The sequence below is a fragment of the Oncorhynchus clarkii genome, chromosome 14 (genome assembly GCF_045791955.1).
Source record: "Oncorhynchus clarkii lewisi isolate Uvic-CL-2024 chromosome 14, UVic_Ocla_1.0, whole genome shotgun sequence".
NCBI classification, from domain to species: domain Eukaryota; kingdom Metazoa; phylum Chordata; class Actinopteri; order Salmoniformes; family Salmonidae; genus Oncorhynchus; species Oncorhynchus clarkii.
Window position 1 is genome coordinate 34,835,448 of NC_092160.1, and position 27,116 is coordinate 34,862,563.

Consider the following 27,116-nt stretch of genomic DNA (forward strand, 5'->3'; position numbering starts at 1 on the left):
AACACAAATACAGGTGTAAACTACACCAAACTTTTTTTTAAACAATTTATATTATTTTAAGAAGAAATAGTGACTCATGCAAAGTGCCAATGCATCTGAATCATTGTTTTCCTATTTCGACCACTATCTGAAAAAAATATATACATTCTCAAGTAAAACACTATCTAATTTCATTGGTCACAAACACATATTTAGTAGATGTTATTGCAGGTGTAGCAAAATGCTTGTCTTCTCCAACAGTGCAGTAGTATCTAACAACTCACAATAATACACAAATCTAAAAGTAAAAGAATGGAATTAAGAAATATATAAATATTAGGACGAGCAATGTTGGAGTGACATTGACTAAAATACAGAAGTATAGAATACAGTATATACATATGAGATGAGTAAAGCAGTATGTAAAGAACATTAAAGTGACTAGTGTTTCATTATTAAAGTGGCCAGTGATTCCATGTCTATGTATATAGGGCAGCAGCCTCTGAGGTGCAGGGTTGAGTAACCGGGTGATAGTCGGTAAGTGATGGCTATTTAACAGTCTGATGGCCTTGAGATATAAGCTGACTGAGTGGATTGATGCCCCCCCAAAAAAGTGTTCATAATTACACATAAAAATAGCCCCACAAAAAAGTCTACATCGTGATTGATGAGTTCGACCAACATTTGCATCAGTTTTTTTTTTGACTACAGATCTGAAATGATTGATGGTGTATTGAGATGGGACAGAATCCTATGAGTTGCTCTTAACTTGGAGTAGCTGCTTTGATTCTATCACTCACGGCACTCTCTGTTTTTATGCCTTTGTCTATCGTCCCAAAGTGGTGCAATGAGATGAGTGAATCCAGTGTTCCTCTCGCGAGCCGTTATTGTCCACTTTACAATGAGCGTTCATCTTTGTTGATGTGGGAATTTATCATCTACGCTTGCTGGTTTGACTGTGCAACAAAGACTAGTTTTAAAAAGATAAATAGGACACTTTTTTATTTTTTTAATTGCAAATAATAACCTTCAGTGACATCTGGTTTGTCTTTTGTGATGTTGTGTTGATTCTGTCTTCTGTTCAAATGAGCTGATGGCATAAACAACTTTGTTGCTCACATGATATGAACTGAAATAGAAATAATCACATGCTGTAGTTTTGCTTGAATCCACCCACAAAGTGTGAGGGCCTCTAATGCTAGCTACATAAACCTGTTGTAGACTCAATCACAATTGGTAACACCTACGTTTGGTTACATACCTATGTCACTACACAGCCACATTTGTTCCATTTGGAATGAATGCTTCGACCTTGAGCAAATTCTCTGCTGCTCTGAAGGGAACTAACCGTTGCATGACTGCATTGGCAAAGAATTCAAAACGGCAGTCTTGTTGTAACATCCAATAATCACCATCTAATGCTATGTTGGGACCCAACAGTCTGATAATCACTATATAATACTATGTTGGGACCCAACAGTCTGATAATCACCATCTAATGCTATGTTGGGACCCAACAGTCTGATAATCACCATCTAATGCTATGTTGGGACCCAACATTCTGATAATCACTATCTAATGCTATGTTGGGACCCAACATTCTGATAATCACTATCTAATGCTATGTTGGGACCCAAAAGTCTGATAATCACCATCTAATGCTATGTTGGGACCCAACAGTCTGATAATCACCATCTAATGCTATGTTGGGACCCAACATTCTGATAATCACTATCTAATGCTATGTTGGGACCCAACATTCTGATAATCACTATCTAATGCTATGTTGGGACCCAAAAGTCTGATAATCACCATCTAATGCTATGTTGGGACCCAACATTCTGATAATCACTATCTAATGCTATGTTGGGACCCAAAAGTCTGATAATCACCATCTAATTCTATGTTGGGACCCAACATTCTGATAATCACTATCTAATGCTATGTTGGGACCCAAAAGTCTGATAATCACCATCTAATGCTATGTTGGGACCCAACAGTCTGCATACCAGAGATCAACTTCTACTGATTCTATAGACTGTTGAAAACCTCAAACCCAGTTTCTGCAAATGTATCTTCTCCCTTCTTCACACTGAACAGTCGGATGCATTTGGGCTGTATCTGCTGGGATGGCCAGTGAAAGGGTATTGTCCGGGTCTGCTGGGCCTGTTAGCTATGGGGCCTCTCCTGTCACTCAAAGGGATGGAGGAGACCAGGGACCACATAGAGACTAGGCCCCACTGGGGCCGTACCTTGCACCCCTACACCGCCTTGTTACCCCGTCTGTCTGTCTGTTGCCCTGAGCGTAGCATTGGAGAAGAAGAAGAGGATGGCGTTCCACTTCAGCCCACGGTCATGGTCTCCTCTCATTCAATGACAGTTTGTTCTCAATTAGATAGCTTTGTAAAAATGTAAAGCCTTTTTTAAGAGAATTCTCCGCCACCGTCTGGGGAAGGCTTTATATTATCTAAAAGATGGCACCCTATGCCATCATTCCGATGTTTCACTTTTCTCCTCTCCTTGTGACTGTCTTTCTATTCTCATTTAAACTTCTCAATGACTTGCTTGAGTGGTTAAGTAGAAACTAACTAGCTTAGAAATCTCCCTAGATATCTAAAATCTTATTTAGCCTATATAGCCTATCGTCTACCGGCACAGATTAATCTAAATGTCACTATGTCCATACAATGGAACACTTCTTACATCATGAGAGTACACAACTGGTTAAACACAGCAGTAGTGATGCATTAAGCAGGCAGCAGATGGCACTGTGTTGTAGGTCTTACAAATGTCTTGGCTCACAAGTTGTGGACAGTCCGTGCTTCTCTATTGTAGTCATAACCCTCTCTGAGTAAATTTTTTAAGATTATATTGTCTACAACATGATTGCCACATGACATTTTTTTTTTTTTTTTTTTTTTTTTTGCATTCGTTAGTAATGATGCACCGATTTCTAATTGTGAGGTAAAAATCGGAATAAAATATATAGTTGACTGGACACCAATTGGTATGCAAAAGTATTTGTCAAAGTGATCTGTTCTCTGAATTCTAAGGAACCGTAATAGACTACAAATCGAGATTGCCTAAAATGTCCATCATTCCTTATCAACATTTTAAAGTATTTTCAAGTGGGGTCCTGCATTTCACAGATATGTAATTTCACTAAACCAATTCTGCCTTCAGAAGAAACAATTCTCCCCAAAAAACTGGTTCAATTCAGGCTACTCTATTATCATAATCTCTTAAAAGTTGTGCTTTCAAAGGGCCTGTGGTGTAAGGGTAAGTGTGACGTGCTTTGGACCGCCACCACTTCGTGGCCTCTCTTGGCCTCTCGTGCCTAACAGGGGAGTAGTGTGGGTGGCTGGGTATAGGTGAGGGTGGTGCATAGCTAATAGGCACAGAGGGGACCAAACCAAGGGGGGGATCGACCACGGTCGGTCGGTCGGTCGCGTTCTCTTCTCCTGTTCTCAGAGGGAGCCCCCCAACAGAGCCTGCTTCACTGTAAAGTACCGCCTTTTGTTGTCCATTTGTTTACCTTGCTTCCCCAAGTCCCCGGCGGCAGGACAATGACGCCTACAGCAACAGCTCATTCAATGCTCCTTCGGCTCCTTTATCCTCGGCCTCTGAACACTGGTTACCTCAGAGCCTCAGAAGAGTGAATGATTAAGAACCCAACAGGCTATCTTACAGCTCACAGGCACAAAGGCACTCCACTTATCCAATAAAAAAAAGTGTTCCACACCAACTGACGTCCGTCAAACTGATGGTTCTGGTGAATTTGGCCAATGTGGCTAGTTCCCAAAGTTTGTTGTTATCCCGACTGAAAGAAGAGCTACCTTGCATGATGTTGTTTCTGTTGTTGTTGGTGGTAGAGGTGGTGGAAGTATAGGTGGTAGTGGTAGTGGAGATGGTAGTGGTAGTGGAGGTGGTGGAGGTGGTGGTGGTGGTGGAGGTGGTAGTGGAAGTGGTAGTGGAGGTGGAGGTGGTAGTGGAGGTGGAGGTGGTAGTAGTGTAGGTGGTAGTGGTAGTGGAGGTGGTAGTGGTAGTGTAGGTGGAGGTGGTAGTGGTAGTGTAGGTGGTAGTGGTAGTAGTGGAGGTGGTAGTGGAGGTGGTAGTAGTGGAGTTGGTAGTAGTGGAGGTGGTGGAGGTGGCAGTGGTAGTGGAGGTGGTATTAGTGGAGGTGGTAGTGGTGGAGGTGGTAGTGGTTGTGGAGGTGGTAGTGGTAGTGGTGGTGGTAGTGGTGGTGGAGGTGGTAGTGGTAGTGGTGGTGGTAGTGGTGGTGGAGGTGGTAGTGGTAGTGGAGGTGGTAGTGGTGGAGGTGGTAGTGGTGGTAGTGGAGGTGGTAGTGGAGGTGGTAGTAGTGGAGTTGGTAGTAGTGGAGGTGGTGGAGGTGGCAGTAGTAGTGGAGGTGGTAGTGGTGGTAGTGGAGGTGGTAGTGGTAGTGGAGGTGGTAGTGGAGGTGGTAGTGGTGGAGGTGGTAGTGGTGGTAGTGGAGGTGGTAGTGGAGGTGGTAGTAGTGGAGGTGGAAGTGAAGGTGGTAGTGGTGGAGGTGGTAGTGGAGGTGGTGGAGGTCGTGGTGGAGGTGGTAGTGGTGGTGGAGGTGGTGGTGGTGGTAGTGGAGGTGGTGGTGGTGGTGGAGGTGGTGGTGGTGGAGGTCGTGGTGGAGGTGGTAGTGGAGGTGGTAGTAGTGGAGGTGGTAGTGGTGGTGGAGGTGGAGGTGGTAGTGGTGGTGGTAGTGGAGGTGGAGGTGGAGGTGGTAGTAGTGGATGTGGTGGAGGTGGTAGTGGTGGTGGAGGTGGTGGAGGTGGTAGTAGTGGAGGTGGTGGAGGTGGTGGTGGTGGAGGTGGTAGTGGAGGTGGTAGTAGTGGAGGTGGTAGTGGTGGTGGAGGTGGTAGTGGTAGTGGAGGTGGTGGAGGTGGTAGTAGTGGTAGTGGAGGTGGTAGTGGAGGTGGTAGTAGTGGAGGTGGTGGTGGTGGAGGTGGAGGTGGTAGTGGTGGTAGTGGTAGTGGAGGTGGTAGTGGTGGTGGTGGAGATGGCAGTGGAGGTGGAGGTGGTAGTGGAGGTGGTAGTGGAGGTGGTGGTATCTCATCAATAAAAACTATGTACACTTTCACTTGTGTACTTGTGTACTCTCACGTATAATTCTCCTAGGGAAGACGAAAAGCTTTTTTTTTGGTATGGTGTCGGTGGGAACATGGGGTGACTGGGGTAAAGCTGGTGGGGTATCTGGGAGTGAAGGGAGGTTTGGGAACAGACAGGCCTTCTATACCAGCTGCATGGTAGATACACCGCCCATTCTTCCCCGTTCCCCTCTCGGCTACAAAAGATAAAAGCCACATCCTGCTGGGTGGCAAAGACACCAGGTGACCGTAGCAACCTGAAGGGTTAGTCAAGTGCTCCCTAATGTGTAAAACCATACCACGCTGTATAGGGACCATTTAAGGGAGGTTTTAAGGGGGAGGAGTGGGTTGGAGTGGGGTCTTCTCCCTTGTTTTTAACCCGGACCACATAATCTTTGCCTCTGAGTTAGGGACAATAGAATGGGTTTGAAGGTGGCACCACACTGGCCAACTCTTAAGAAGGGGCCAGGCACTCTGGGCTAGTAGTGCACTCGGTTCAGGTTACCTAAGAGGAATAGGACATCTTTAATGAATGGCTGTTGGCCTCACAGGAAACATTGCCCCTCCTCTATTCTGTTTTTTGACAGTCCAATTAGTGAACAGTGGACACCTCTTGGCTATAGAGTGGGGTAAGCATGAATATTTATTTAGGGGGGAAATAATTGGTTGCTGTGGCTGCCTCTCACAGCTAGGCTACTGCTCACAGCCTGCTAGCAAGTCGATGGCCTCCAAAGTACAAACACATCTTAGACCAAAAAGAAGTGTAATTTTGAACATGTCCTCAAAGATGTATAGTTTTGTGTAGTCTGCTAGCTAGAATTTCTCATTTAGCCTACAGCTAGCAGATATGGTTAGCATAGCACTTGCTATAGTTGGCTAGATACCTGCCTTTATCTTTGGTTTTCTTCAATCTATGAAGTGTTGTTCGTAAGTTCATGAGCTCTCATGCCTTATCAAGATAACTGACATAATTATTTATAGTTCATCATTGTTGCTGATCACAAAATATCCATATAATGCAACCTTTTTACAGTTCATATCTAAAACTCTGATGTCCTATTTAAAGAGTTCAACAGCTATTTTCACAGCCGCTATAAAATGTAACTAGTGTCCTTAGAATCCAGAATTATTCCATGTTTCTACTGACACAAAATATGAATTTGTAATTGTTCTAGGAGAGAAATGGGGCACATTTTGTTGTTCTCCATATTATTTTTCTTGGCTTCACTGTTGGTTTACAATCATTGTAACCAAGGCCCTAAATAAATAAATACAAATCATTGGAGAACTGGCGCTAACAATTTAAAAAGTTAGGAGCAAAACATAAAATCTAGGAGCATCAGAAGATATACAGTACCAGTCAGAAGTTTGGACACACCTACTCATTCAAGAGTTTTTCTTTATTTTTACTTTTTTCTATATTGCAGAATAATAGCGAAGACATCAAAACTGTGAAATAACACATATGGAATCATGGAGTATACAAAAAAGTGTTATACAATACAAATACATTTGAGATTTGAGATTTTTCAAAGTAGCCACCCTTTGCTTTGATGACAGCTTTGCACACTCTTGGCATTCTCTCAACTAGCTTCATGAGGAATGCTTTTCCAACAGTCTTGAAGGAGTTCCTGTTACGCCTGTCGTAGGAAGGCATGGACCAAAGCGCAGCGTGGTAAGTGTTCATGATTTTTATTTATCAAAACACTCTAACAAAATAACAACGTGAAAGACGAACAGTTCTGTAAAGGCAAATAAACTATACAGAAAACAACTACCCACAAAACACAGGTGGGTAAAAGGCTGCCTAAGTATGATTCCCAATCAGAGGCAACAATAGACAGCTGCCTCTGATTGGCAACCACACTCAGCCAAAAACAAAGAAATAGAAAACATAGAAATAAAGAAACTAGAATGCCCACCCTAGTCACACCCTGGCCTAACCAAAATAGAGAATAAAAACCTCTCTTTGGCCAGGGTGGGACAGTTCCCACATATTCTGAGCACTTGTTGACTGCTTTTCCTTTACTCTGCCATCCAACTCATCCCAAACCATCTCAATTGGGTTGAGGTTAGGTGATTGTGGAGGCCAGGTCATCTGATGCAGCACTCCATCACTCTCCTTCTTGGTAAAACAGCCCTTACACCGCCCGGAATTGTGTGTTATTGTCCTGTTGAAAAACAAAGTATAGTCCCACTAAGCGCAAACCAGATGGGATGGCGTATCCCTGCTGAATGCTGTGGTAGCCATACTGTCTAAGTGTGCCTTGAATTCTAAATGAATCACTGACAGTGTCACCCGCAAAGCACCCACACACCATCACAACTCCTCCTCCATGCCTCACGATGGGAACCACTGTGAAGCATGGAGATCATCCAAGTAAGTCTCTTCTACTTATTGGTGTCCTTAAGTAGTGGTTTCTTTGCAGTAATTCGACCATGAAGGCCTGATTCATGCAGTCTTCTCTGAACAGTTGATGTGTCTGTTACTTGAACTCTGTGAAGCATTTATTTGGGTTGCAATTTCTGAGGCTGGTAACTGTAATGAACTTATCCTCTGCAGCAGAGGTAACTCTGGGTCTTCCTTTCCTGTGGCGGTCCTCATGAGAGCCAGTTTTATCATAGCGCTTCATGGTTTTTGCGACTGCACTTGAAGAAATGTTCTTGAAATGTTCCGTATTGACTGACCTTCATATCTTAAAGTAATGATGGACTGTTGTTTCTCTTTGTTTATTTGAGCTGTTCTTGCCATAATATGGACTTGGTCTTTTACCAAATAGGTATATCTTCTGTATACTCCCCCTACCCTGTCACAACACAACTGATTGGCTCAAACGCATTAAGAAGGAAAGACATTCCACAAATTAACTTTTAAGCAGGCACACCTGTTAATTGAAATGCATCCCAGGTGACTACCTCATGAAGCTGGTTGAGAGAATGCCAATAGTAAGGCTGTCATCACAAGGTAAAGGGTGGCTACTTTGAAGAATCTCAAATGTAAAATATATTATGATTTGTTTAACACTTTTTTGCTTGCTGCATGATTCCATATGTGTTATTTCACCGTTTTGATGTCTTCACTATTATTCTACAATGTAGAAAATAGTAAAAATAAAGAAAAACCCAGGAATAAGCAGGTGTGTCCAAACTTTTGACTGGTACTGTATATTTCTTAATTGATTGAGACATAGAGTATTGGACCTACATATATGAACACTTTCTAGCTACTTTTGAAGCACATGTTGTGTTCTAGAAACTATTATTTAACCCTGTAAAGACAATTGTTTATTGTAAAAATCTAAAATGTTGATACAAATACCTGTCATTGATATTACAAATTAATTTGTGGAATATTATGTTTCTATATTGTGTAAAACCACTACCTATAGAGATCTATTACATAGAAAATTCTACTCTGTCTCTTTAAGAGCGCCAAGTTTTTGAGTGAAGAAGCTATCCTTTTTACTTTATTTCTGTGCTGCCAGCTGTTTAGATATACTGGTAAAGTTACCATGTTGTTAGCTAACTTAGCTAGCTAATGAGGTAACATGACTGAGGTTTAGATATACTGGTAAAGTTACCATGTTGTTAGCTAGCTAGCTAATGAGGTAACATGACTGAGGTTTAGATATACTGGTAAAGTTACCATGTTGTTAGCTAGCTAGCTAATGAGGTAACATAACTGAGGTTTAGATATACTGGTAAAGTTACCATGTTGTTAGCTAGCTAGCTAATGAGGTAACATAACTGAGGTTTAGATATACTGGTAAAGTTACCATGTTGTTAGCTAGCTAATGAGGTAACATGACTGAGGTTTAGATATACTGGTAAAGTTACCATGTTGTTAGCTAGCTAGCTAATGAGGTAACATGCCTGAGGTTTAGATATACTGGTAAAGATACCAGGTTAACATGACTGAACAAGGTGTAAGCAAATGTCTGCGAGTGGTTTGTTTTGGAACGACCCACAACATAATTTATGAATAAGGGCCTAAAAACAAACGTTTTGGTCAACCAGCCAGTCATGTTACCTCATTAGCTAGCTAGCTAACAGGCAGGTAGATCTACCAGACACTCAGAATTCTTACCAGCCAATACATTTAATAATAATACCCCCACCCAGGTTTCTACTCTCGAAATAATGCTTGTTTTATTAGAAAAACAACCAGATTGGATGTTTTAAGTCCACAACAATGCTTAAACCACATGAAGAAACCACTTTTGAGGTCTGGGGAAGAAAATACAAAATGTATTTTGGAGGGTAAAGTTGCCCTTTAATTAAAATGGACACCACAACAGAGTGTTTCTGTACCGCATGCTCAATAGCAGAGTTTGCAAAAACAAACACCACCCAATTAATACAAATCATCATTGATATCATGTCATTCTTCCCGCTAAGCCTTCTTTGCAGTTATCATTTCATTTGGAAGGTTTTATGGGAAAGCCTTGAGAAATAACTGTTTTGGCGTCACTAACTGGCGACACAAAGTAGCAGACAGGCGTTCCCATGCTATTACATCTTCAGAAAGATGCACGAAATACAAATCCCTAATTAATTATTTAATTTTCTTTATATGTAGGCTTTGGATTGAACAAATCTGCCTTGGTTTTTTTTTTCTTCTCCAGGGCACTTGGAAACAACTGCACAGCAAAGCCTATTATTACAACAATTAGCATTTGGGTATTTATTTTTTCCTGATTGCAACTGGTGCTGCCAAAATACATTTTCAGGTCGCACAGCAAAATATCTAGGAGCATATGCAACCAAAATGTTGCACTTTAGAGCCCTGAAAGTGTTGTTTTATGACAGTCATTATAACGGACACTAGAATGGACCCTTCTCCTTTTAGTTTGGGATCCTGAGTGGCCCAGTGGTCTAAAGCACTGCATCTCAGTGCAAGAGTCCCTGGTTTGACTCCAGGTTGCATCACATCCGGCCGTGATTGGGGAGTCCAATAGGGCGGCGCACAATTGGCCCAGCGTCGGCCAAAGGGTAGGCAGTCACTGTAAATAAGAATTTGTTCTTAACTGTCTTGCCATGTTAAATAAAGGCTAACAAAAACAAATTGTCCATACAACATTTCTGGTCTTTGTCATCCCACTAGTTGTGCTAGCTATTGTATACAGTTCATTTACAATTCATCAACATGTTCTATTGAGTTCTGACAAGAACTATGTCAACAAACCAAACCTTTATCAGTAATGTAACCCTTTGGTATTCTTTCCAGCATGGATTCAATTAACTGTATTACCTCAGCCTTCTTGAGTTATTCTGTTTCATGATTTCAGTGTATCTTTTGAACTCTCTACTTATTCAGTAATAAAGCCACCATTTAGGTACATCTTTAAGAATATGCGTCTGGAATCTGGATGGCATAGAAAGATGACCCTTCCTCTTCCAGGTCATTTCCCCCTGCCGTATTGACATCCTCCTCACCTCCCTCTGCTCTGTACTGTATTTCACTGTGAAAGAGGAGAGTCCTGCCTGGCCTGGCTGGGGATATTAGTCCGTTTGGTAATCATTCTATTGTCAGGCTGATAGCGACAGCCTATCTGCTACCTCATCCCACTGACAGGTCCTCAGGAGCCATGATGGATGCCCAGTGGCCCAGTGGCCCTACTTAAACCAACCCACCACTACTGCTACTGCTGCTGGATCAACGTCAGACCAAAGGCCCACTGGAGTCAGTGATCAATGATCTCCTCTGGTCCTCTGATAATGAGAAACAGGAAGCGGGAGGATCTGTGGATCTGAGGATATGCCAGAGAAGCATTACGTCAAGTGTTGGAGTGGGCCGCTGCTGCCCATGCATCCACGCATAAGAAAGGGAGAGCAGTGATTGGTCAACAGGACTAGTTGATCATTTATCTGGCATACTCTGGAGAGTTGGAATGTCAGTTTGTGACAGCTGAAGCGTGACACACAGCCCACAACGATGTAATGCTCTCCTGGTCCTTGTTTCCCCCAGGCTCTTTAATATGCATATAACAGAAAATTACTAATGTTTTCAAGGATTCTTGTCATGGATGGGAGTACCTTTAAAATGTTTTCTACGGTTACATTGTGATTATCATTAGGTAGCATGTTCAATGTTTTGTTTCATTTTTTTCATCTTGCTGTTTCTGTCTGTCTGTCTGTCCGTCCGTCCGTCCGTCCGTCTGTCTTTCTTTCTCCAGATGTATTGAATCCCACCAAAGGAATCTTCCAGATTAACTTTCATGCTCTGCCTCAATACATATATTTTTTGAAGCATCAAGAACTAACAAAAAGTCTCCCCTATTGAACAGATACCCCTCTACCCACCCCACCCTGCAGCACCCCTACCCACCCCACCCTGCAGCACCGCCACCCCTACCCACCCCACCCTGCAGCACCCCTACCCTCCCCACCCCGCAGCACCCCTACCCACCCCACCCTGCAGCACCGCCACCCCTACCCACCCCACCCTGCAGCACCGCCACCCCTACCCACCCCATCCTGCAGCACCCCTACCCACCCCACCCTGCTGCACCGCCACCCCTACCCACCCCACACTGCAGCACCGCCACCACCTACCCACCCCACCCTGCAGCACCGCCACCCCTACCCACCCCACCCTGCAGCACCGCCACCCCCTACCCACCCCACCCTGCAGCACCGCCACCCCTACCCACCCCACCCTGCAGCACCCCCACAACCTAACCACCCCACCATGCAGCACCCCCACCCCACTTGCAGCACCCCCACCCCACCCTGCAGCACCCCCATCCCACCCTGCAGCACCCCCACCCTGCAGCACCCCCACCCCCTACCCACCCCACCCTACAGCACCCCTACCCACCCCACCCTGCAGCACCCCCACCTATCTACCCACCCCACTCTGCAGCACCACCCCCCCTACCCACCCCACCCTGCAGCACCCCCACCCCCTACCGACCCCACCCTGCAGCGTGCCCCTTTGCACCCGTCCCCCTCCGTCTTGACAGCATCACAGAACTCGTAATTATTGCCGATTTCCAGCTCACCCTGGAACTAATGTGATAAAATCTATGAAAAAGACAAGGTGCACAAAGAGTAGCCCAGGGCAGGCCAGGCCGGCCAGGCTAGTCAGAGCCAGAGGTCTAAGCCAAGGCAACAAGTGCCTTTTGAGAGCTAACAGGATTTTCAGGGGGCTTGCATTGATCTCCTGCTTGGCTCTTTCAGGGAGGCTTTTGGCTGCCAGGCGGCACACTTCTGCAGCCCCCCACATCCCATACCCTTCCCACCTCAGAGCCACCCTTGTTCTGTCCTGTGTGCACAGTGGGGGGCCCCAAACCCAAAGATGGACGGAGGGAGCAGATGAGTTGGGTTTAGAAGTTACCGCTACAGGTAATAATACTAAGTCCCCATTCCAAGTCCCCAAGGTGGGGGGGAAGTGGGAACGGAGTGGGTGACATTAGGATAGGAGTACAGGGGATGAGGGAACGGAGTGGGTGACATTAGGATAGGAGTACAGGGGATGAGGGAACGGAGTGGGTGACATTAGGATAGGAGTACAGGGGGAGTGTGAACGGAGTGGGTGACATTAGGATAGGAGTACAGGGGATGAGGGAACGGAGTGGGTGACATTAGGATAGGAGTACAGGGGATGAGGGAACGGAGTGGGTGACATTAGGATAGGAGTACAGGGGATGAGGGAACAGAGTGGGTGACATTAGGATAGGAGTACAGGGGATGAGGGAACAGAGTGGGTGACATTAGGATAGGAGTACAGGGGGAGTGTGAACGGAGTGGGTGACATTAGGATAGGAGTACAGGGGATGAGGGAACGAAGTGGGTGACATTAGGATAGGAGTACAGGGAATGAGGGAACGGAGTGGGTGACATTAGGATAGGAGTACAGGGGATGAGGGAACGGAGTGGGTGACATTAGGATAGGAGTACAGGGGATGAGGGAACGGAGTGGGTGACATTAGGATAGGAGTACAGGGGGAGTGTGAACGGAGTGGGTGACATTAGGATAGGAGTACAGGGGATGAGGGAACGGAGTGGGTGACATTATGATAGGAGTACAGGGGATGAGGGAACAGAGTGGGTGACATTAGGATAGGAGTACAGGGGATGAGGGAACGGAGTGGGTGACATTAGGATAGGAGTACAGGGGATGAGGGAACGGAGTGGGTGACATTAGGATAGGAGTACAGGGGATGAGGGAACGGAGTGGGTGACATTAGGATAGGAGTACAGGGGATGAGGGAACGGAGTGGGTGACATTAGGATAGGAGTACAGGGGGAGTGTGAACGGAGTGGGTGACATTAGGATAGGAGTACAGGGGATGAGGGAACGGAGTGGGTGACATTATGATAGGAGTACAGGGGATGAGGGAACAGAGTGGGTGACATTAGGATAGGAGTACAGGGGATGAGGGAACGGAGTGGGTGACATTAGGATAGGAGTACAGGGGATGAGGGAACGGAGTGGGTGACATTAGGATAGGAGTACAGGGGATGAGGGAACGGAGTGGGTGACATTAGAATAGGAGTACAGGGGAAGAGGGAACGGAGTGGGTGACATTAGGGGAAGTGGTGCCTGTTCTCTCCTGGATTGCAGGTGGGTCTGCGTGGCTACTTGTCATCAGCTGGGACATTTTAGGAAAAACAAATAGAATTGATCTGAATTAATTTGTATCAAAAAGATGCAGATCATGGGAGATAAACAAGATCGTTGAACTGGTATCAGTTGTAGGTTGCCCAATTTTTTTTTTCTTCTCACAATGACACAAATTATTTGAAAATTAAAATCTAGAAATGTTCACGATGCTCAAAATGAGATTACTGTGCAATTGGAAGAACGTGAGCCAATCAGAATGGTATAAATAAAGATATTGAATTTAAGATAGCACAAAGATTAAACTAAAATGGAAAAGTTTATTGCAGTCGTCAAGCTTGGGCTAAATCTCTGAGAGTAAGCTGATACACCACAGCAGTAGAGGTCACAGAACCGTGACTACTGCCAGTTGTTGAGGCGCTCTCTGACCCTGGAGGGGAGGGGTGGATAAGGGGGGGGGGGTATTTTCTTATACCACCAAGAATTAGGGACCAAATCTGAAGACTGTACTTTTCATGACCAACACACTATCCACAATTACTGTTTGGACTATAGCCACCCATTGCCATGTCTATTGTTATGATGGCTAGGTATTGAGGAGCTTGCGGAGTGCAGCCTTAGGAGCGTTCTGCAGTGAGGGGCTCTCTTTGTGTTGGTAGTTGGACATGGACAGAAACAGCTCCAGGCTACAGGACCTGATGTGAGTGAGGGTGGGCCAATCTGACAGGCAACACTTTGAGCCTCTCTGTGAGGGAGGAAGGGGAGGAGGAGGGGGACTGGGCCAGGGGGTTCCGTCAGGCGATCTTCAAGTGGCGAAGCTTTTCAAAGCTTTGTTATCCACTTTGGGATGCCCCTTGTGACCCCTGTGTGGACGTGCTCATAGCTTTGCAAGGAAATGGAGAGGGGCCTCGGGTGGGCTGTATTGTGGAGGGAGGGAAGCAGAGTTCAAACGCACATGAGCGCCATTCCCCAAGGAGCTGTCGAGGGTGAGGGCGAGGTACAAAGGTGAACCAGGGAAGATGTTGTTGGACGCATGAGAGGGCTGGAGGAACCAGGAAGATTTGATGTCCACAGACGACCTCCTTGTTTTGCAAGTCTGTAATACACTGTTTCCATTCACCCCTTTGCCTCTTTGTGCTATGTATCCTTGAGGTAAAGAAACCGTTCTTGGAGCAGTAGTACTGTTGTAACAAAGATAATTTTATACCGATCAAGCTTTGTACTCCACAACAAACACTTCAAACCATTTCAATGAAAACTTCTTATTAAAAACACTCTCTCTCTCTCTCTCTCTCTCTCTCTCTCTCTCTCTCTCTCTCTCTCTCTCTCTCTCTCTCTCTCTCTCTCTCTCTCTCTCTCTCTCTCTCTCTCTCTCTCTCTCTCTCATTGTTGAAATCCTATTGCATACTATAGAGGTTAATGAGATGGCCTGTGGATCATGTCTGTCTGTCTGTCTGCCTTCTGCTAACAATGTGATTGATGCAGCTCCAGTTGAGTGAGTCTCCCAGCCAGGGAGAAGCAGGTGCTACACATTATCCAAGATGTGCCAATGCAAATAACTGTACAAATCCACAAATTCACCAAGCCCAATCCACTATGTTCAGTAAAGAGATCATGACAAATAAAGTTGGAAGAATTGGTCAGTTTACAACATCTTTGGCAGGTGTGAGGAGTATTACAGCCAAGACTGATGGCTATAGATTCCGAAATATCTTTGAAGATTAGGACTCAATCAAAATGTCACCAAATGTGCACAGTGCTGACTGTATCATTTAATATAGAGACAGTGGAAGTGTGGGTCTCACCCCAATACCACTGTTGTCACTCGTCTCGGCCTGCAACGCTGCACGGGATCCCTCACTCGTCTCGGCCTGCAGCGCTGCACGGGATCCCTCACTCGTCTCGGCCTGCAGCACTGCACGGGGTCCCTCACTTGTCTCGGCCTGCAGCGCTGCACGGGATCCCTCACTCTTCTCGGCCTGCAGCACTGCACGGGATCCCTCACTCGTCTCGGCCTGCAACGCTGCACGGGACCCCTCACTCGTCTCGGCCTGCAACGCTGCACGGGACCCCTCACTCGTCTCGGCCTGCAACGCTGCACGGGACCCCTCACTCGTCTCGGCCTGCAACGCTGCACGGGACCCCTCACTCGTCTCGGCCTGCAACGCTGCACGGGACCCCTCACTCGTCTCGGCCTGCAACGCTGCACGGGACCCCTCACTCGTCTCGGCCTGCAACGCTGCACGGGACCCCTCACTCGTCTCGGCCTGCAACGCTGCACGGGACCCCTCACTCGTCTCGGCCTGCAACGCTGCACGGGATCCCTCACTCGTCTCGGCCTGCAACGCTGCACGGGATCCCTCACTCGTCTCGGCCTGCAGCGCTGCACGGGATCCCTCACTCGTCACGGCCTGCAGCATTGCACGGGACCCCTCACTCGTCTCGGCCTGCAGCGCTGCACGGGATCCCTCACTCGTCTCGGCCTGCAGCGCTGCACGGGATCCCTTACTCTTCTCAGCCTGCAGCGCTGCACGGGATCCCTCACTCTTCTCAGCCTGCAGCACTGCACGGGACCCCTCACTCTTCTCAGCCTGCAGCACTGCACGGGATCCCTCACTCTTCTCAGCCTGCAGCACTGCACGGGATCCCTCACTCTTCTCAGCCTGCAGCACTGCACGGGATCCCTCACTCTTCTCAGCCTGCAACGCTGCACGGGACCCCTCACTCGTCTCGGCCTGCAACGCTGCACGGGACCCCTCACTCTTCTCGGCCTGCAACGCTGCACGGGATCCCTCACTCGTCTCGGCCTGCAACGCTGCACGGGACCCCTCACTCTTCTCGGCCTGCAACGCTGCACGGGACCCCTCACTCTTCTCGGCCTGCAACGCTGCACAGGATCCCTCACTCGTCTCGGACGAGTGACTGATCCGTTGTTGTCTCACGTGCCCGGTGGCGGTCTCAGCTATTGACACGAGATGTACTCAGATGGAGAATGGGACTCCACGATGATTCAAGTTCATTAATTGCGCTGCCTCCAAGACCAACATGTGGGTCGATAGTTTGTTTGTTGTCAGTGTATGATCAAAGATTAGCAATATGACAATATCTTTAGTAGCTGTATTTCAAGATTAAGCAACAAAAAAAAAGATATACCTTCCCTGCTTCGTCACAGGTGTTTGACTGAATTACACCACAGTGAAATAGTTGAGCATTCCCCCTCCTCTAGCAGATCAAAATGAGGCTAAATAAATACTATTGTATTGACAATAGAATGCCATTGAATGACAAATCTCCAAACGTGTTTTGTGTAAATTATTTTTCAGAAGCTTTTTTGGATGCGGTATAGGTGCGTTATTAGCAACATTAGTTGTTCAATGTGATTATAGTGCATGAGTTCACACAAACACACACACACACACACACACACACACACACACACACACACTCGGAAACGTATTCTCACATTTCTTTGAGTGTTAGATATTTCAACCAACCATTCACAGATCTAGTTTATACTTCTCCTTTTACATCATTTCTTTCTTTTCTCAAAAGCACTTATTTTTTTTTGGAGTGTTGTTAACATGAATGGGCAACGACAACAGTATAGAAACAGTGAAAAAGCTATTAACAGACAATTTTTTCCTCTCTCTTTGTTATAATTTCTTTCTGTCTCTCTCCAAGTGCTCCTCAACATTCACCCGGGACACACAAACAAATGCAAAGGACTGTGAAAAACTTTCCATAATGTAACTTGGAGCCGTGTTTGAGAGATGGTCTGAATAGACTCTAGAAGAAACCCTAATTAATCTAAGTGCAGACCGAATGGGCCCACTTGGAAGTTTTTCACTCCTTTATCCCAAGGACAAGAAAGAAAAAAGATCAAGACTTCTTTTCTGCCCAGAGAGAGAGAGAGAGAGAGAGAGAGAGAGAGAAGAGGGCCGGATCCGCCTCCGTCTCATTCAGACCTCAGTGTTAACATTACCGACCACTATGTTAGCTCTGTCTACCCCATTGGTGAGGAGAAAGAAAATTGATCCATTTCTTTTTTTGTATTCAGTTTTTTCATGCAAAAAAAAAAAATAAAGATCAGAGAGAAGGTGAAAAAATATATATAGCAAAATTGTACAATTATTTTGGGCCTATACGTTTTAAGTAGCAGTTGAGAAGCCTGGTTCTAGAGTTGTCAGGTGCTGGGGTGGCGAGGGGAGAACAATGGGTCTGTGAGAAGCAGAAGGCCTGAGATGAATGCTCTGGGTAAATCAGTAATGGACCTAAAGGGCATACGCCTGTGGGGAATTTGCTGGCTTATAAAAGAGCTTTAAGAGGCCTTCATTCATATGGGCCCAAAGAGATTTGAATTGCCCCCTTCACAATCACTTGAAAGGCCGAGCTCAGGGTGTTCCGAAACAAAGTGGAAATCAGGCCGCCCTTCAATGGCTCTAATAAGCTTTTAACTATTTTACATTATGGCGTTAGCCTTCTTTTCCTCTTCATCCAGCAGCATTGTTTGGCCCCACCGTGCAGTAGACCCAACTTACATGTCTGATTTATACTTGTCTTCATGGTGAATTTAAACTTTTCAAAAAAATAAACTAAAAGAGAGATCCAAATGAATGGAGGATTCAGCTGTATTGTGTGAGCTGGAAAACGGGCCTCCTCATTCAACCAGCAACAGGGAGCCAGCGACTGTAGAAAGTGACAACTGTTACAAAGAATAGGAAATGTTTATTGTACTGCAATGCTGCTGAAATTATTTTTATGCAACATTGCACCTTTAAAAATTGTACTCTTCGAAGCGTACGAAAATATGATATACTTTTTTTAATTTCGTTTTTTTTTATTTAAATTTTCTCTCAAATAATTCCAGAAAGTCAACATGAGCTGTAGATGAACTCTCTTCTTCACTTAACTTGTTCTTCTACGGACAGGATATTGACAAACGCTACATCTAAAGACTAAATACATTTAAATATCCCACTGATTATGGATGGATAATCAACGTCAATGCACAACACAGGAGACATAAAAGTAGCATTCTAGAAAGGTGGCTATTGCAGTAGCTGTTGCCATGGTACTGTTTATTGCCCTGGAAATTGCCTCTTCTCTTCAAACTACAGAGGTCAGGGGTTCAGCTGCAGCCCCACTGAACGCAGCACCCTAAATATCCCTACGCTGTAGTGGTGTCCTAGTTCAGCTGCAGCCCCACTGAACACAGCACCCTAAATATCCCTACGCTGTAGTGGTGTCCTAGTTCAGCTGCAGCCCCACTGAACACAGCACCCTAAATATCCCTACGCTGTAGTGGTGTTCTAGTTCAGCTGCAGCCCCACTGAACGCAGCACCCTAAATATCCCTACGCTGTAGTGGTGTCCTAGTTCAGCTCAGCCCCACTGAACGCAGCACCCTAAATATCCCTACGCTGTAGTGGTGTCCTAGTTCAGCTGCAGCCCCACTGAACACAGCACCCTAAATATCCCTACGCTGTAGTGGTGTTCTAGTTCAGCTGCAGCCCCACTGAACGCAGCACCCTAAATATCCGTACGCTGTAGTGGTGTCCTAGTTCAGCTCAGCCCCACTGAACGCAGCACCCTAAATATCCCTACGCTGTAGTGGTGTCCTAGTTCAGCTCAGCCCCACTGAACACAGCACCCTAAATATCCCTACGCTGTAGTGGTGTTCTAGTTCAGCTGCAGCCCCACTGAACGCAGCACCCTAAATATCCCTACGCTGTAGTGGTGTCCTAGTTCAGCTCAGCCCCACTGAACGCAGCACCCTAAATATCCCTACTCTGTAGTGGTGTCCTAGTTCAGCTCAGCCCCACTGAACGCAGCACCCTAAATATCCCTACGCTGTAGTGGTGTCCTAGTTCAGCTCAGCCCCACTGAACGCAGCACCCTAAATATCCCTACGCTGTAGTGGTGTCCTAGTTCAGCTCAGCCCCACTGAACGCAGCACCCTAAATATCCCTACGCTGTAGTGGTGTCCTAGTTCAGCTCAGCCCCACTGAACGCAGCACCCTAAATATCCCTACGCTGTAGTGGTGTCCTAGTTCAGCTCAGCCCCACTGAACGCAGCACCCTAAATATCCCTACGCTGTAGTGGTGTCCTAGTTCAGCTCAGCCCCACTGAACGCAGCACCCTAAATATCCCTACGCTGTAGTGGTGTCCTAGTTCAGCTCAGCCCCACTGAACGCAGCACCCTAAATATCCCTACTCTGTAGTGGTGTCCTAGTTCAGCTCAGCTCAGGAGGGTTGGTAGGAGAGAAATGTAAGGGGGAAGGAGAGGGGTGGGGGCACACACAGCCAGAGTCCTCGCCCTCTGCTTGACACTTGTGAAACGTGGGGTTTCTGTGGGCCGTGTGGACATTTAGAATTTCATGGTAATTGTTGAAGACAAGGAGGGGGGCCTGCCTTCCTCAGTCCTGATTAAGTTCTCATAAAAACCTCACAGCCTGACCTCAGTAATGGCCCCAGCCCAGACAGTAAAACACACAATAGAAATAGATGGATCTTCCTAGGGCTTCAGGAACTATATACCGCCACCTCAGGTCACAGTTCACCTCAGACCACAGGCCACCTCAGGTCACTGGCCACCTCAGGCAACATGCCACCTTAGGTCACTCGCCACCTCAGACCACAGTCCACCTCAGACCACAGTCCACCTCAGGTCACAGGCCGCCTCAGGTCACTGGCCACCTCGGATCTCAGGCCACCTCACGTCACTGGCCACCTCAGGTCACAGTCCACCTCAGGTCACTCGCCACCTCAGACCACAGGCCACCTCAAGTCACAGGCCACCAGTGTTATTTTTCCCTCCTATTCTCACTTTGACTTGAAAGAAAGCCAATACATTTAGCATTTGTAAATACATTTCTACAAATGCATTGTATTATGCATTATAAAATACAGTACGCAAAGAATGAGGTCTGTATATTCAGAGCACCTCTTTTCCCGGTGTATAATCAATTCTAGCATCCACAGTGGAATTAATAAATGATTAAACAAATATAGAGATTGAATCGGCTTAGTGCAACTATAATGATCTTCTATAATCTGGTGCTTGAGGCGTGGGTACAGGTGCAAGCGCCGGCAGTAAAAGATGGGAGGAGAGGGGAAGAGGTTATCTTCTCGTGATTTGAGAAGAAACATCCCATCTGTTTATCCTGAGTACTGGGATGGAGATCTGGTTTCTCTGATGTTTATCTCTTTGGTCTCTGAGGACCTCCTCTCTTCTCAGGGTGGGGAAGGGAAGGGCAGGGGGTTAGGTTAGACAGACCTCTACTTTGGAGAGGAATAAAACTGAATATGGGCAGCTGGATGGCTAACCTCTTGATTGACACTTTCCTGTGGCTCTGTTCTGCCTCTGTGGACACCTGGTCGCCCCCCGTTTGCCTGCAGAGAAAAGACGTGTTTAAGGGAGGTGGAGGCAGGGTGGGGTGGGGTCGCTCACTCGCTCTGCAGGCATAGGTGACAGTGCGTATCCATTCAGGTAGGTGTACCTCCACCCCTCTATCGTCTTGCCACTCCTTCTCCTTCTCTCTGTCTCTCTCTCGCTCTATCTCCCTGTCTCTCTCTCTCTCTCTCTCTCCCTCTCTGTCTCTGTCTCTGTCTCTCTCTCTCACACACTATCTCTCTCTCTTTCTCTGTCTCTCTCTCTCTCTTTCTCTCTCTCTCTCTCTCTCTCTCTCTCTCTCTCTCTCACACACTATCTCTGTCTCTGTCTCTGTCTCTCTCTCTCTCTCTCACACACACTATCTCGCTCTGTCTCTCTCCAGCCACTCCAGACTAATTAGGCAGCACTTATCATGGTCAAGAGCACTTGTTACCTGGCCTGACACACACTTACCTTCAATGCTAACCACTTACCTTCAAGTGTGTGTGACATCCGTTCCCTAACAATTTGAATTCTGTATTATTCCTGAGCATAATAACAAATTAACAAGATCTTCATTGATTTGATTTCAATGACTTTGAAGCGTATTTTGTAACAATTACATTACAGTACTACATTACATGACAGTACTACATTATATGACAGTACTACATTTCTGTGACTGAAAAGGCAATTCATTTTCTCAGCTATTTTAAACAAAAAGTAAAAAGACTTTAAAAAAATAAGCGTATTAAAAACGCAGCTATGTGTGTATTCGTCTGTATGCAAACACGTGTGTGAGTGCTGTGATTGTGTGTTTAGTGGGAGGGGCATATGGCTGTAGGTGTGTGTTTAGTGGGAGGGGCATACGGCTGTAGGTGTGTGTTTAGTGGGAGGGGCATACGGCTGTAGGTGTGTGTTTAGTGGGAGGGGCATACGGCTGTAGGTGTGTGTTTAGTGGGAGGGGCATATGGCTGTAGGTGTGTGTTTGGGAGCTTATGTTTCAAATGAAGACAAGACATGTTCCCATACTGAGAACAGTCAGTTGGAACAGTCAGGGCCTGGGGCTAGGACCCTCTTTGTCATTGTTTCCGCCCAGTTCTAAAGTGAACATTCTCCCCCTAAATGAGGTTGGCCTTTCTCTACCTCAGGTTATGGGTGGCATATGCCTTATCTAGCATGGTGAACATCTGCACTCACAGTGTGTCTTTCACTACAGCTGAAAGTGTTCCATCTCAAATGACCAGGACATCAGTGTAACTACAGGGACAAGCAATGAAGGTGTTTATGGCATCCCACAAAAAGACCAAATAGAGTAGCTGTCTTCTTAAAAATGATTTTCTGAGGAATAGAGTTATTTTATTAGACCATACAGTTTCTGCATTATGAAGATACAACTGATCAATATTACACTTCACAAGCATGTCAAATAAAAGCCTATTGATATCTAGTCAGTGAGCTCAGTTATCCTGTCTGCTCATTTCACAAAGCGGCCTTATGAAGAGTTCATGTTATAACCAATGTTATGGCATTATAACATCCTTATGAAGAGTTCATGTTATAACCAATGTTATGGCATTATAACATCCTTATGGAGAGTTCATGTTATAACCAATGTTATGGCATTATAACATCCTTATGAAGAGTTCATGTTATAACCAATGTTATGGCATTATAACATCCTTATGGAGAGTTAATGTTATAACCAATGTTATGGCATTATAACATCCTTATGGAGAGTTCATGTTATAACCAATATTATGGCATTATAACATCCTTATGGAGAGTTCATGTTATAACCAATGTTATGGCATTATAACATCCTTATGGAGAGTTCATGTTATAACCAATATTATGGCATTATAACTCAGTGTAACAGTGCCCTCCATCAACTTAACTGCTAGTCTTTATCTCCACCTCAACTGGTATAAAACAGTCATTGACCTATATCCCCTGCCGTAAACAGTGAGAGGTCTAAGAACAGCTAGTCAGAGTGCTTGGAGGAACACAGTCAATAACAGTAGCTCAGAGCAGAGTCTGTGGCATAATGCTCATGTGATAGAAAGCTAGTTATCTTACCTTTTCACTCAGAGGCCAGAGGGAACTAACTTTAGGCTTCTGTTGACAAATTCCTCTCTCTCTCTCACCCTCACACTGTGTGGTTGAAGAACTGATACAGTGGGAAGACAAAAGGATTTCACCCCTTCGTAAAGCTGGCAGTGAAATGTACACTGGAGAGCCTTTGGTTTCATCAGACAAAGCACATAAAATGGGCTTTAAGTTGAGAACAATGTTAAGGAACTTACAATGAGATCAATACTATTCTGATGAAGACCAGCACTTTTTAATCAGACTAATGTCTTGATAGGAGCCTCTCTTCTGACTGTAGTCTTCATTAGAGTACTTCTCGACTCCGTAATAAGAGCATAGTATACTGTAAATCTGGAATAGTTTAATGTGCGAGTACTAGTACTGTTATTTATCATTTGATTGGGACATACTGTATGTATTAGTTCTTATCTTAACGACTCCATAATGATTTATTTATACTGTCAACGTGTTGGCTAAGTATCGCATGCTGTCAAGACAACTAGGTGCTAAGAAAGAGTTTGTGATACTTAGACCTGGTGACAACACCAATTAGACAGAAAATAAGCCTCTATTTTACCAACAAGTCATTAACCCTCCTAATCATCCAGCCAAGCTGCCAGCTAACCTCAGGTCTTCAGGAACCATCCTGGTGATGACAGACTGACAAGGTGTGAGGGGTTAGAGTCTGTCTGATGGGTCCTGATGAGTCCTTAGGGGAGGCTTGCAACCTGGGGATCATTCCCCTCCCTGACCTTGAGGTGGTGTGGGTTGAGACAGACAGGGGTATCTGCATGAGTAGTAGAGGGCAGGTGGAGGGTGTTGTTGTTAGCAAGCTTTAGCTAATCCCTGTGTTTGGGATGAGACTACTGATAGACTTAAACTCACATGATCTTCAAAGAGAGGTGACAACCCAAAACAACCAATCAGGGGAGGAGGGTTGGGCATATTATCTGGATAGGTGTATCCAAAGGTATATTTTAATTAAACCTGATTAGAGTGAATTGATGTATTTGATCAGACCTTTTCAACTGCTTCTGTGCTCCCTGGATATATTGTATACAAAAAATATGTGAGTACTCCATTGTAGTCCTGAGTACACAAGAATCACTTTTTATTCCTATATTGGATTTAATTGCATAATTGTGAATGTAAATATCATGCTATCCTTCTCATCTGTTTATCATGACCTGGATGTTATTGTTCACCGCTACATTGTGACTCACTAGGTGTCCAGTTTAAATGTTCCAGTTGACACTCATTCATCTCTCCCTGTCTGCCCCAAGTGAGCCCATTTCTCCACTCCTCCCTGGGGTGACAGTCCTTAATGCTCTGAGCCAGAGGCCCTTTCCTGGGCAAATACGAGCCTTGGGGGTTGGCAACCTGCTGCTACTACCATCTTGACACAATCAATATGTAATGGCTGTTGTTAAATGATGTATGAAATAGAGGTACCACTAAGTAGACCTAAAACCATCCAGAAATGTCCCTCTGTTGTCTCCAAACATGTATAAAAGCTTCCTTTACAACATTGTTTCGTTCAATAGTTCAAGACAAACCATCTAACACGGTTGAAATATCAAATCATTTCAGAAAATAAGATTGCAGTTGTGTCTTAGAAGTTGAGTAAGCGAGACCAACGTAGCAGACAGAAAAAAGCATACATACTGTGAAAAGGTTTGGTGCTGCAGCACATATCTCTTATTATCTATTCTACTAAGACAACCAGGATGGCTGAAGATCTAGAATGTTAAGATGTGTGATGGCTGAAGATCTAGAATGTTAAGATGTGTGATGGCTGAAGATCTAGAATGTTAAGATGTGTGATGGCTGAAGATCTAGAATGTTAAGATGTGTGATGGCTGAAGAGATAGAATGTTAAGATGTGTGATGGCTGAAGATCTAGAATGTTAAGATGTGTGATGCCTGAAGATCTAGAATGTTAAGATGTGTGATGGCTGAAGATCTAGAATGTTAAGATGTGTGATGCCTGAAGATCTAGAATGTTAAGATGTGTGATGCCTGAAGATCTAGAATGTTAAGATGTGTGATGGCTGAAGGTCTAGAATGTTAAGATGTGTGATGACTGAAGATCTAGAATGTTAAGATGTGTGATGGCTGAAGAGCTAGAATGTTAAGATGTGTGATGGCTGAAGGTCTAGAAAGTGAAGATGTGTGATGGCTGAAGAGCTAGAACGTTAAGATGTGTGATGGCTGAAGAGCTAGAATGTTAATATGTGTGATGGCTGAAGAGCTAGAATGTTAATATGTGTGATGGCTGAAGATCTAGAATGTTAAGATGTGTGATGGCTGAAGATCTAGAAAGTGAAGATGTTTGATGGAGCTTGTAGACCAGAGAGTTCTGTCTCGTTGGGAGGTTAGGTTGTGGGTCTGGTTAGGGATTTCCCTGCCTGACCCTGGTGAAATGTGGCCTTTTGTGCATCTGAAAGAAGAATCGTGGCGTTCATGAAGCCAGCCAAACAGGCAGGGAGGGAGGGAGGGAATAAGAAGAAGAAGAATGTTCAAAGGTGACCATTTTCTACTCAATCTATCTGGGATGAGCTGAAAACCAGAATGGAAATAATTCAGACATGAATCCCCCTTCTCTATCTTTCACATTATGTAACACCATATTCAGGTAAACAACTAATATTGTATAAGGATAAATAGTAATACCAGTGCATACTAAGTTGTTTTTTTGGTTTGATAATGATAATTACAATAGCCTACCAATCCAATTCAAATGTCTTTTGAACTGCATGGGGCTGACTGGTGGCAATTAGCTGGCAGGTGCACGAGCTCTGCATCGGTTAATCCCGGTCGTCCTATTGCTTATGGCCTCGTGCATATGAACAAAGCGCCATATTCATATAGAGTGTACACAATAACACGTCACCACTGATGCAACGCATTAACCCATTATTATAGAACACAACCGAGAAACAGGTGGCATTGCATTACACACAGTAGTCCAACTAACTAGACACGAATCTACAGAAAATAACTTGGCCACAAGATGTTTATTTAAAAACAATGTTTTTAAACGGTTGAATTAAATTCAAGTTAGTGGTAGAAATGTGACGCCTACAGTGTCTGGGTGAAATAAGTCAATTGGATAACTACTCCATAAGAAGACCTGAATAGCTAGATGATTGTATTTGGTCCTTGGCAGGTTTCTTTCTATTTTTCCTTTTATTTTTTTCTTCATGTAAGTTGGCATGTGCTTGTCCCCCTGGGGATCGCAGCTCTCCTATTATCCTCGTCTATCCCCGACACGTGCAGATACAAGAGCCTTGGCAGGACCTCGCGCCGCCGAACCCCCAACTGGAGAATTCAACCTGAATCCCTTTAGAAATAAAACCATCCCGGGCGGGATGGATGATCACAACAACAACAAAAAACTACAAGGAAAATCTCTTTAAATGCATATCTGGGTTGAGAGAAGACAGTTCTATAGAAACTTTCATAATAAAATGTTATAAACTGGTCCCACTCATACAAAGGCCTCAATACATTTTCCTAACGGGATGAAATGCAATTTATCAGTGTAAATAGTGTAACAAGTTGAATATTTATTTTAATCTGCTTTTTACAAGATATATACAGACAAAATAGGAAATTCTGAGATTGTTAATGTGGCCCAAAAAATCTGAAATATTTATCCGATTTTTTTGGTCACATTAACAATCTCATATTTTCCTATTTTGTCTGTTGAAAGTCCCCAAAGATGATGTATTCAACAGTGCTGATGGTCATGGGTGATGAGCTGCAATAAAACCTCAACTGATGGATGCACCTGCTGTGCTCTCTCTCTCTAAAACCGTTATCTTATTAATCACACCCTTTTGTTTCATGAACAGGCCACGCGAGGACACTAACTGCCCCTGTTATTATTTGTATTATTAAGACAATGATTGTTGTGTTCATGGGGCTTGCAATGCGCTTTATCAGTGTGATAATCAGCACGCTTTGAGTGCTCAACTCTCAGCAA

The 27,116-nt window shown here is 44.9% G+C and overlaps 1 protein-coding gene across 1 annotated transcript; it reads left to right on the plus strand.

The window, feature by feature from the left end:
* Window positions 1-6,754: 6,754 nt before the first annotated feature.
* LOC139365885 (uncharacterized) lies at window positions 6,755-12,081 on the plus strand. The gene is made up of 2 exons (XM_071102941.1): window positions 6,755-6,774; window positions 11,415-12,081. Exons 1-2 carry the CDS (start codon window positions 6,755-6,757, stop codon window positions 12,079-12,081), a joined length of 687 nt encoding a protein of 228 aa, XP_070959042.1.
* The last annotated feature ends 15,035 nt before the right edge of the window (window positions 12,082-27,116 follow it).

Excerpts from the sequence above, each read along its gene's own strand:
- LOC139365885 (XM_071102941.1), top strand. The coding sequence starts at position 6,755 with ATGGACCAAAGCGCAGCGTG. Across the intron at positions 6,775-11,414 it reads ATGGACCAAAGCGCAGCGTG|CACCCCTACCCACCCCACCC; the intron begins GTAAGTGTTCAT and ends CCCACCCTGCAG.